This window comes from Nelumbo lutea, chromosome 1, assembly GCF_056320005.1.
Source record: "Nelumbo lutea isolate HS-2025 chromosome 1, American lotus-T2T, whole genome shotgun sequence".
In the NCBI taxonomy this organism is placed as follows: Eukaryota; Viridiplantae; Streptophyta; class Magnoliopsida; order Proteales; family Nelumbonaceae; genus Nelumbo; species Nelumbo lutea.
In genome coordinates, this window is record NC_142684.1 from 51,501,115 (window position 1) to 51,513,303 (window position 12,189).

At 35.7% G+C, this 12,189-nt stretch overlaps 1 protein-coding gene across 4 annotated transcripts in view; it reads left to right on the forward strand.

Moving 5' to 3' along the window:
* The window catches only part of LOC148874622 (TMV resistance protein N-like), a 93,249-nt gene extending 86,546 nt beyond the window's left edge, over positions 1 to 6,703 (forward strand). Inside the window, exons 5-6 of one of the 4 annotated variants that reach the window (XM_088966565.1) lie at positions 598 to 940; positions 1,018 to 2,953. In XM_088966565.1, coding sequence (XP_088822691.1) covers positions 598 to 940; positions 1,018 to 1,133 — 459 coding nt within the window. In that variant the 3' untranslated portion in view covers positions 1,134 to 2,953. Of the gene's footprint in view, positions 1 to 597; positions 941 to 1,017; positions 2,954 to 2,984; positions 3,871 to 5,869 lie in introns of those variants that run through there. The other 3 variants (XM_088966567.1, XM_088966564.1, XM_088966566.1) reach the window with 3 other exon arrangements.
* The last annotated feature ends 5,486 nt before the right edge of the window (positions 6,704 to 12,189 follow it).

Below are 12,189 nucleotides of genomic sequence, written 5' to 3' on the forward strand. Positions count from 1 at the left end.
TTGTCTAGTAAAGGATCTCTTCCCTTCATTATACTTGGTTTCCTTGTACAAAAGTGAGTTTGTGTCAAATTTATTGTTCCTCCATTACATCCTGTGAGTCTTAATTGGAACTTTGGTTTCTGGAAAGGTTTCAGGGATAATGCACTTTTGGCTTGTACTACATAGCTCCTAAAACTCCTTCAAAATGTTTGCTTGGACCCTAATAAACCTGCTAAGCGTATTTGGGACCCCCACCCTAAGGGTTTTTTTGTTGTGCTTCTTTTCTGAAGACATTTTTTGAATCCTCAACTTCTTCATTTCCCTTCAAAAAATTTTGGTGTAGACCCGTACCACCCAAGTAAGAGCTTTTTATTGGGAAGTAGTTCACAAGAAGATAAATACTATGCACATGCTACAAAAGAGAACACCTAATTCTTGTCTCTTCCTTAACTATTGTGCCTTATGCAAATCCAATAACGAGAGTTGTCTTCATTTACTGATTTCCTACCTTTTGTCGCAAAATTTGGCTTTGATTTTTTTTCTTTATTTGGGTGCATGTGGACCTTACCAATGGAGATTAATATGTTATTTGATCCTTCTTTGTTTACTTGGCCAAAGAGGAGAGGAAGGATGATGTGGAGATTTGTCAGTAGTCATGATTTGGACCATTTAGGAAGAGAGGAATGCAAGAATTTTCTCAGAGGAGAGAAGGAAGAAATCAGAATTTGTTTGATGGTTAGGGTGATCCATTGGATCAAGACCTTAGAGCTGTTTTCTCAGTTTTCTTTTGATGATATTTGGAGGAATTGGGAAGTAGTTGCTAAAAGCTCTAATAGAAAGGATAGTGTGGAGGTTGTTTGGGTACTACCAATTGAAAGTTATGTTAAACTGAACTTTGATGGGGGAAGCCAAGGTAATTCAAGTCCTTCTGGAGTAGGAGGGATTTTGAGAGATGCAGAAGGTAAACGTGTAGCATTCTTTTATGGCCTTGCAGGTATGTGTAACTCTAACGTGTAGCATTCTTTTATGGCCTTGCAGGTATGTGTAACTCTCTCAAAGTGGAATTACCTGCTGCAAAAAAAGGGGTGCAGATCGCTAGTGAGCTAAACTTGGCAAATGTGGTGATTGGAGGAAATTTCAAAAAGTGGTGGTGATGTGGTTAAAGAATCCAGAGTCGATAATTTGGTGCTACAAGAGTGAAATTTAAAAAAAAAAATTAAATGGCTAACCAGGAAATATGAATTTGAGGATACAATGGGTGAGGAAACTAACAAATCGGGTGGTGGATCCTTTGGCTAAGCAAGGGGTGAATAAGTTATTTTTATTTTGGGCACAATTGTAATTTGCTTTATTGTCTGAGAGGTAGCATCTCATGCCTTTCTAAGGGATGCTTATAAAGATGTTACATTAAGTTTGTTACTATAATTTAAGTTACTTATCAGAAAAATAAAATGATGTGGATAACAAATTGGGTAAGAAAAGATTCATGAAATTGCTTCACAAGCTTAGGTGCTTTAGCACGAGAATGCATAAGGCAAAATTATGTATAATGAGAAAAATGATCAATAAACAAAATAAAGTATTTATAACTATCCATGCAAGGTAAATGGTATGATATGGCCCCCACACATCAAAGTGAATGATATGAAAATGAACTATAGATCTTTTATTACTTGTAGGATAAGAATTTATACAATGTTTCGGAAACTCCCATGACTCACAATGTAGACTTAATCTTTAAACAAAGCTGGAAACAAAAGATTCAATGAAGAAAAAGAAAGATGACTCAAACGTTAATGACATAACATAATGCGATTGACAGACTTGAGCACATTAGAACCAAAGGTTGCTCTTTGAGGTGATACTTGACTTTGTTCAAGCATATCGAACAATTGTATCCCATTCATCTCATGGCCACTCTTAATCACCTTCCGAGATTTCACGCCCTGAAAAACATATTAATAAGAGTAAAAGGTTAAACTATAGTTCATGAATTTTGTCAAATTACTAACTTAAAGCAAGTTAGTATCTAAAGCTCTGATATTTCCCTTCCAAAGATAGGAACAAGAGAGCCATCAACAAGAGAAATCTTGTCTTTACCAAATAAAAGCTGGTAAGTAAAAAATAAAAGAGACACATTAGTCATATGTTAGAGGTACCAAAGTCAATTATCAAAGGGATCTTACGATTACCTGAGACAGAAACAAGAGAATCATCAACAAGGGAGACAGGGATCCTACATTTTCCTCTCATCAGCAGCTCCTTTATTTTTTTGATAAAAGACGAGCAGCTCCTTTAAATCTAAATATTTTGGTTTTGCCTTACATAACAGCATATAATCAACACCAAATAGTAAATAAGACATTGACAGGTCACTTTTAGCCAACATTATTCCCTTCAGCCTACCTTCCAGCAGACCTGAAAGAATTTGCATCCCCTGGATAAATGGGTAAACTAACAGTGGGTTGGCTTGCCTAATTTCTTCATTTAAGTTGAATAATTCTGAGTACCATTTACTATTATTGAAAATGTTGGGGTATCATTACATTGTTTTATAAGGTTTCATCAATCCATTGGAAACCCCGTTTTTTGTTTCAATCTGTCATATACGTTTGACATATCTACTTTTATTGCAAACCAATCATTTCCTTTCCTTTGCCTTCTCAATTTTGCAATGATTTCCTTGGCAGTTATTATTGTTAGCCACACCTTGCCTACCCCTAACAAAAGTTTCTTGATGTGGGACCGCCATTTTTTGTAATTTGTTTGAACAAACTAACCATAAAAAAAAAATAGATTAGCAGTATTAGTTAATGACCCTACAGATAGAGTGCCTATCATATTATTTGTAGAGCATGTCTTGGAGATAGAAATATGATTAGCATGTGTCACATTAAGAAAATAGATGTGAACAAAGTCGAGGGAGGTTTCAGATAAAAATGATATTTATGTAATTTAAATACGTTATCACCAAACTGATCATACTCACCATCATGAAACAACAGGGAGCAAGAAAAGCTGATCGATCTGACATCCATCTCCTGGGAAGTGATATCCCTGACTGGTTTAGCTATCAAAACAATGGTTCTCTTATATCTTTTGAGGTGCCTCCACTTGTAAATCGCAAGATCCAAGGGCTGATCATATGTGCTGCTTATGTTGCAAACAAAAATTACAGTTCGTATCATTTTGCTTTATTTAAAGCAGAAATCATTAATAAAACAAAAGGTGTTGAGTGGACGGTACAGCCACATGCAAACCATTCTTTACTAAGACGTGGAAAGAATGTTTGGGTGATCTACAGGACTTTTATTATGATTGGTGAAATTCTGATAAATGGTGATGTTATGATTACTGGTTATCCTCATTCTACAAGCGAGATTAGAAATTGGTTGGGAGGCGGAGACCAAGTGCAGGTTTCAATTATATGTGAAATTAGAGGAAGAGTAGCGAGTGGAGAAGAAATCCAAGTTAATAAATGTGGCGTCCACCTGGTTTATATGCTAGATGATAGACTTCCCAATGATCATTCAAATGTGGGCCTGCAGGATACTGAAAGATTGAGTCTCCAGCCAAATCCTGCACTGAATCCTGATATTCAATGTGATGAAAGATTGACAACTATGAATCCTAATGCAAATCAATTGATTCATTGTAAAAAGTTGATATTTATTTTGGGGTTGTTATTTGTATGTTGTATTTTTAGTTTGATGCGCTTTTGAACCTCATGAAATATTACTGTTTACTGATTTTATATCTCCATGATAACTCCTCTTCGTAGGGTATATTATCAACTGTAATAGTTATTGAACTAATTTCTTTGTTAAGGATGGTCTTTCTGTACAAGGTGTTAATTGAAAACCTTGTCTATGGTAAAAATTTAAACCCAAATTGTGTCGTGATGAATGGATATATACCTGTGTATACCTGATTAGATATAGCTACCTAAACACCTGTATACTCAACAATACAGCTTAAATTCTGTATAGTTATTAAACGTCTACTTTCTCTTGGAACGTGGGTTGAATTCCTATCCAAACCACATGGAAGTTTGTGAGTAGTTTAGATTTTGGGAACCAACACCAGCAACATGTTGTGTTACGGTTTTGACAACCATGTTTACTTATTCCCAACAGGAAAATCAATCATTTTTAGTCATTCAGAAAGAAAAGGGGGTAAGAACTATTTTGGTTTTTAGGCTTGTTCTTCAAAGATAAAGAACAAGTTTAAGATGCTAATAAATATATTTGTGGATATTTAAGGCTTTCCATGATGTTGGAGAATTTGGGGTTCTCAATTACGGATTTTGGTATTCTACACAATTTGGATTTTGGGTCTTCGGCTTTAGTGTATGGATTATTTAGCGTCAAAGGATTTTATTTATTTATTTATTTATTTATTTATCAGTACTCAAATTTTGCCCCTCCTAAATTTTCTCAAACAATATAAGACAGTAAAAAATGGCTTTTGACCCTTGAGACTATATAGTTTGGTAATTTTCCATTTAGATGCCTAAGCAGTCTATGTCGACTCACTTTAGATTGGGTTTCAAATCTTGGAAAATTCAAACTCAGAATAGAACTTCTAATTCCTTGTTAGATATTACCAATGAAAAGTAAATCCATTCACGAGAAAGGATGAGCAGTTGAATTTTCTCTCTTGGAATTTTACAGCTTTAATTGGAATTCAAGGAATAATCTTAATTGTCTAGACAGGTGTTTTTTCAGGGTAGGTTAAGTGATAGAACTAATAATAATGTTTATAGCTTTTTTAAGGTTAATCAGAGGTAGGAATGGTAGTAATTGGTCCTTGCCTCCGCCAAATTAGTTAAACTGAATTTAAATGGAGGTTTGATCAATCCATCTTTGGATTTATATAGTTATAAGAACAGATAATGGTCAACCAACTGATGGTGGTTGGGGGGAAGATTAAGGGGATGAGAGATACCCCCCACCCCCCATGCAAAGATGGTAGAATTCTAAATCATCATCATCCAAGCCTTATTCAACTATATAGGATTGGCTACACTAAACCTGTTTTGCTATTCAGTCATGTTTAAAGTCATATTCATTGTTAAATTATTGGTGTTTAAATTGAACTCAAGCCTATTTTGGTTGATGCCCAATTTGCATGCCTGCTGATTGAAACCAATTGGTTGTAGTCTTGATTTGAACATGATGATTATGGTTTTATAGGTGATATTGTATCTCTCCTTTGGGGTTGTTACCATCTTTTGGATTCTATTCAGTTAGTTTGTCTTAATTTTGATAAGGTAGTCTTTCAATTTATTAAAAGAAGAAAGTAATATATGAAGGTAGCATATAAGGTTAAAACTTTGAATTCCTTCGAATGTAGATTTCCTGCACTCAAATTTGTATGGTTATACCAAAGAGTGGTTTGAGGTGAAATAGACCTACAAGCAAGGTTCAAAATATCGATACGACCGATATGCCAGTAGGGGTGTATTGGGTGAATTGGTACTATTTTTTTTTTATTTTTTTACCTTTTTTATTTTTTCTAAAACTGGTCTAGGGCTCTAGCCCCTGAACCAGTCAGACCCCTGATACATCCACTATAGGGGCATATCGCAGGGGTCTCAGAATGATGCGTATCGGTCAATACCGGCCGATATGTGTTGATACTTTGAACCTTTGCCTACAAGTCTTATCGGGTGATGGGTCATTTGGTCTGACTATCTAATTTAACTATGGGTTGAAAATAATGTATTTATATCCATGCTATTATTAAAAGTGGAAATGAGGTCTTAGGTTGTAGATTTTCTTGACTAAATGATGAGACCAAAACGAACCCTAATTTTATCCCCTAATATTCACTCTTTTACATTTATTTAGTACTTAAATGGATTCATTACTCTTGTATTTCGATTAAGGGCAATAAAGAAGGCAATTGGAAGAAAAGAGGGCAAATCGGGTGATTTTGCACAGTTTCGGAGACAGTCAGTAATCTGGGCCTAACTCTCAATTCCGGACACCGAATTGGACAATTCAAGAAGAATTAGAAAGATGAAAGGAAGGCCCACAACTTTTATGTTTTGAGTTTTGACAGATTCGGCTCGCATCAAGTACGACAATGAGCCCGAAGTCGGAGCAAGTTCGTAGCCAGGCCTATTTCACAACTTAAGCCCAACTCGCAGAAGTACCTTGAAGCAGCCCAAGTTTTAAAGCAGCCCAACTCGAACTCAAGAGTTAAGAGTCCGAATTTCGAATGTAATCTCCAAGGAGAGAGTTTTATCAGATATAAATTCTTGAATGTAATCCTAGAGAGATAAGAAAATTGAGATTAAAGCATTAGATAAGAGATAGGATAGGATTAGTTCAAAGAAGATAAGATCAAGACTCCCTAAGGATAAGATGATCTCCTAGAAGGAGTTGGAAAACAGCCATCTCCTTTGGCTATATAAAGAGGGGGGCGAACCAGCTCTAGCAATCACTCAATCATCCAGCAATCAAGCATCAAGCAACTCAAGAAGATCAGTTCGGCCATGGAGAAGCAAAGCATGGAGATTGCGCAGATCATGAGCAGCTAAGCTTCTTTTTCTAGTTCAAGGGGGGAGGTTCGATTGTGTCATTGTGAGGTTCTGTAGTTACTTTATTTTCTTTCTTTTTAATTCAAGTATTCATTGGTTCTTGTACACATTTTTATTGGATGTTAATGTTAATTAGTCTGACAAACTGAATTAATGTTGATTTTCCTACTACTATCATGATTTCGGTGATCCGTAATTGTCACGAATAATGGTACGAGTAGCAATTAGGTTGATATCTTTTTGGGTCAATTGTTCATGACATCCTTTGACCAATGTTTTAACATGGTTCAACCTAAAAGAATCGATGGAACAAAATTCAGTAATTGCAGCTATCTCAATTATTGTTATTTTGGTTTAACTGTTTTCACAAATCTTAATGCTATCATTGTTTAACATGGAACGCTATCGTACCCAGTTGAGTGGTGATAAGTGTTGATCGAATGCTGGGTTTGGTCAACTGAATTAGAAAAACACAAGGTTTATTATGGCTATCCTAATAAATCTAAGGTTAAATGCTTGAATTGCAAGAATGCTGAATTGTACCTAGGATCGATGGCCAATCGATTCAACCCGAACCCTTGAACCAGAATTTGGTAAGACTAATTTTCTCTTGTTTGTTTAATTTGTTATTTTTTTAATTTTATTTATTTAATTTTTCCACACAATTACTTTATCCATTCGGCTAAGAAATTACTGATTTGCTCCCTGTGGGATTTGACCTAGAACCACTTTTACTGCAAATATTTTATTGTGGAACTAGTACTAATTTTGAGGGCTTCGACAAACCCGTCACTAAAATACCCTTTGAATTTTTTGTCTCTTTTCATTGTGAGATCAAAAAATGTAATTTGAACTATTATTTTTAAATTCAACCTATTCACTCACTAAGTCTTATATTTAAGGTATTAACTCCAACTCTTTATTAAATCTTATATTTAAGATACATTAAATAAATGAGCTTTATGGATTTTTTCTTGAATAAAATGCCCTTCCTGTTATATGAGCTTATAAATATTACCATTTTTTTTCATTAATGGTTTGTTATAAACAAAAATGGGAGATTGTTGATGCTATGTGTTTTAATGATAACAAATTCATTGAGAGTTTTAACATTTGTTAAAAGATAAGTATGCAACTATACCAAATGACTTTATCAAATGAACTTAAATTTTGATAAACTCATTTGAAGAATATCAATGACTTGATGTAATCATTTGCAAGATGCACAAGTGCACAACAATGAGCTTAATTGACCTACCTTTGTATAACCAAAACCTTAGAGACCAATAGTTAAATGGTTAGGCTTTCCTTAGATTTTAACTAAGCTTTAATTGTAAAAATTTTAAGCATGAAACCATGGAAAGTTAATTCCCAAACCTTGGGAGTCGGCTACATAAAGATTCTAAGGTTGGACATGGTCATTATTTGACCATGAGGTAATAGTCAACTACATGTGAAAGTTGAGACTGGTGTCACTGAATAGTTCACTACCCTTGAGGTAGTAGTTGATTACCTATGACAGTTGAGACTAATGTCACATTGACTTTGGTCAGTAATCGAATAACAGAACCAAAAGGTTTTTGATTGTATCTGTTATTAATTGTTATTAATTAATTAATAATCATTATAATAACTTTTAATATTATGTTTTATTAAATTATAGACAAACAAAAATTTTCATATATGGGGTTAAAATGGGCATTTGATAATTTTCAGAATTCAAAATTTAGAATTTAAAATTCAAACAATTTTCTTTGCATTCATACTTAAGAGGAAAGAAAAGTTATTAATACCAATACACCTCTTAATTATTGCACTTTTAGCTATTAGAGAAAACGAATAAGCCCCATGTCTATCAACGAAGAGTATGTAGACCTAAGTAGTTAACTACCAAGAGGTAGTTGATGTTCTCTCTTAACCATTTGAAGCCTTAATGGCTCTATTCTCTTTTGTTAAGCCTTTGGTAATGTTGGCAATGTTAAATAGTGTATGTCCTTAACTCCAATCAGAATGATGTACATTATGACATTTAATGAAAATGAATAAAGTACATATTTGATTCATGTTATTATGGTGTATTTCTGTGTAATACCCTTAAATCGGACACTTATGAGACTCGTGTTAGCTTATAATCTTCACAGTCGTTGGATAGATCTGAGGAGATTTATCCTGGCAAGGCTGACACTAATGTGCCGCCAAGTTGGTTGGGGTGGCCTGTCTCAGCTATCAGGGTGAGACCTGAGGTACATGCAGTGTGAGTTTCCTTGAAACTGTGAACCGGACCAGAATTCTAGTATTGTCCTGGACTTTGGAGATTAATGGGCAAAACTAGAATGTTACACCTGGCCCCTAGACTCGATTATGATACTGCACTAGGTGTCAGATTGGTTTGTCTTTGATATGTCAATCAGTTAAATCCTTAGAGGAGATCAAAACCTAGGTATGTTGGGACAATTCGAGAATTCATCTGAGTGGGTGATCATAGTGATAGGATCAGCCCCTTTGTCAGACAAAGTGAATGATCAGGGATGCACTCTCTCTGATGGAAACCAAAGCTACTGACAGTCAATTTCAATCGTCAAAATTTGTTTTACAAAATATATTTATATAAATATATATATATACTATGGTTTTGAAATGTTTGCAAAATGTTTTAATTCCCGGGATCCATGTGAGTAGAGATTGCAGCACTATACCTTGCAGTTGAGGGAGAGGTCCTATCTTGTCGGACATTGTTTGATCATTATGGGCTGAGAGGTTAAGTGTAATACCATTGAGGGTAATACCTGATGGACTAGTCTTACATCTGCCCATAGTCCTTGGGTTTTTATAAGGTGGTTTGACCCAATGACCATTTAGTGTAAATGTTGGGCCCAATAAGAGCCCATGGTGATGGACTTAGGGGTTCATTGTTTTCTACAGTAAATTCGGCCAAGCCTTGTAACAAAGGTTAGGCTGAACCCATGTGGTTGATGTGTAGATCAATGTTTTGGTCCCACGCCATACAAGGATACCCAACTGGGCAGCAGTTTGGAAGATAAGTGAGAACATGGACTTAATGGACCTAAAGCACAAATTGAACTGGTTTAATTTGATCAATTAAACAAGGGCAAATTTGGGATTTAGATCAGTAGATTGGATAAGGGATTGTCCCTATCCACTCAGAGAGTCCAGATCCAAATTGAGATTTGGATCAAGAAACTCCTAATTGGATTAGGAGGCTGGTCTATATCTGCAGATAAGATAAGGGTATATCCTTATCTATTAAATAGAGTCCAGATCCAAATAAGATTTGGATTACAAAACTCCTAATGAGATTAGGAGAACCTCTTTTTCAGGTTATAAATAGAGGAGGAGGGTGAACCCTTCTAGAGACAACAGAAGAACAGAATAGAGAAGACAACTACAATGAGACTGATGCCATCTTCTGCTCTTGCCTCCTCCTCTTGCTGTTGCCACTCACAGTTCGATCTCCACCAGTAGGAGCGATCAAGAAGTGTTTTTGATATCAGTTTTTGGTGAAAAACTTATCTGAAGTCGTACTCACTCCCTCTCCATCGAATTCTTGCTGAAGAGTTCGGTTCTTGCTGAAGAACCTACTGATTCTGCTCACCCTACGCTGTGTCATCTTCAGTGGGAGCAGTTTTTGGCATTTTCCTTGGGCGTGAACACCTTCGTTGGGAGTTATTGTTACTCCGTATCAAGTATATCCCTCTCCTATCTTTTGGTTCTAGATCTGGTCTGGTTTAGGGTTCAAGATCGATCATTGAAAATGCAGTTTTCTAAAACAGGGAATGTGATTCCCACATGGGAGAGAGTTTTTTTGAAATTTTGCCCAACCTTCCTGTAGGGTTTGGCTATCCATGTGATGGATCTCTCATTTCCCTTCAGTGGTATCAGAGCAGGTTCACATCTTTGACCAAAATTAGCCAGATCTGAAACTGCACAAATGGGCAGAAGGCATTTTACCCAATTTGCGCATATTATTGATTTTTTGGGAAATCGGTTACCAGTTTAGGGGTTGTTGATCTGAAATTAAATCTTTATAAATCTGAATTATAATTAGAATGGTTCTTTATATTTTTCTTGATTTATGGGTTGTTCGTATGGTGGAGATCAAAATCTTTGATTGGTGCAAGAAATCTACACTTTCTAGTTCTTTACATTCTTGGTCTATAATTAATTTCTTTTAATTTTCTAGATTGAATGTATAGGAATTCGATTTGATGTAATATTAATAGAAAATTAAGGTTTTTCTATTTTATTTCAATCAAGATCGAAGTTGATTGCACAAAAGGAAGGATTTTCACAAATTAGGGTTCGCCCATTTGCGATTTGCAGTTTGAGAAACTATAGGCTGCTAACTAACCTTTGTTTTGCAGGGTTGCAGATCTACGAACAACCCTTACATTGATTCTTGATTGTCTATTATCAGTAATTTAATTTCAGACCATAATTTTGAATTAATTCTTGAATTAAAAATCAAACCCTAGACCCATTCGAACCAAATTGGACCAAACTGGCTAGACCGAATCTGTGGTTTAATAGGGGCTATTCTTAACTCTAATTTTTCAATCTTGGGTCTAGGAGTTGATATTTAATTGCAAGACCTAATTCGGCCCACACCTATATAACCTAGTTTTATTGTGTTAAAACTGCTTCAACCCATTAACTACACGAAAGCTATATGGGCCGAACTGCTCACTACTATTCAGCCCATATACGTAGATAATATTAATCAGTAATATTATGGATGATTGTGGGCTTTAATAATGGGTTTTACAGATATTAATTGATTGGATCAATTTTATCCCTACATGTGATGTATGGATGTGTGATGTGCAACGTTCATGGGCCATAAGTATTTGGCCCATGTAGATTCGATAGTGGCTCTTGCGCATACCATGGCTAAATTCACATCATTGCCATGGTGTCCCAAAAGATCATTGGATGATCTTTCTTCATGGTGGGCCCCACACCTCCCTAAGAGGGATCGTGCGAAACCCTAATTGTTTAGGGCCCACCGAAATCTGACTTTATGAAAGTCAATGGGAGACACTTTGGTTTGACCTAAAGTAAACTAGGGCATAATACTTTGTTCCCTCCTAAAATATGAGTGCATGTGATAGGGAGATTCATATGATGAACTTTGTAAAGTCCTTCCATCATTAACTTGAAGATGGGTCCTTCAGTAACGAGGAAACACACCATAAAATTGTGCTATTCATTTGCTGTTGGATCTGTTGGACTATTTCATAAGATGATAGGGGCATCATAGACCGATGTGGAAGGGGCCGATCCTAAAATGGAAGACTCTCTTACGGTACCTTGGCGTTCACGAATATGATGGGTGAGCACTCACTAGACAGAAAGGTTTAACCAAAAAAGGCAATGAGCCTTGTCTGACAGAGGCCAAAGAGAAAGCTCATAAGATGAGTGGATATGATTCTTCACTAATAGGTGGTGGGGTTATGCAGCTAAAACAGTTGGCTCCTTTCACCCTATGTGATTTTTCACATTCCTAGAGACATAATTCGTAGTCTCCATCACTGAGATAGGAGGGAAATCTCAGAGATGAATAAATGGAAATGGAACATAGATTAAAAGTCATATCTATGTAGATAATATGAATCAAATTAGGTTGTGGACTAATATTTTGCTTT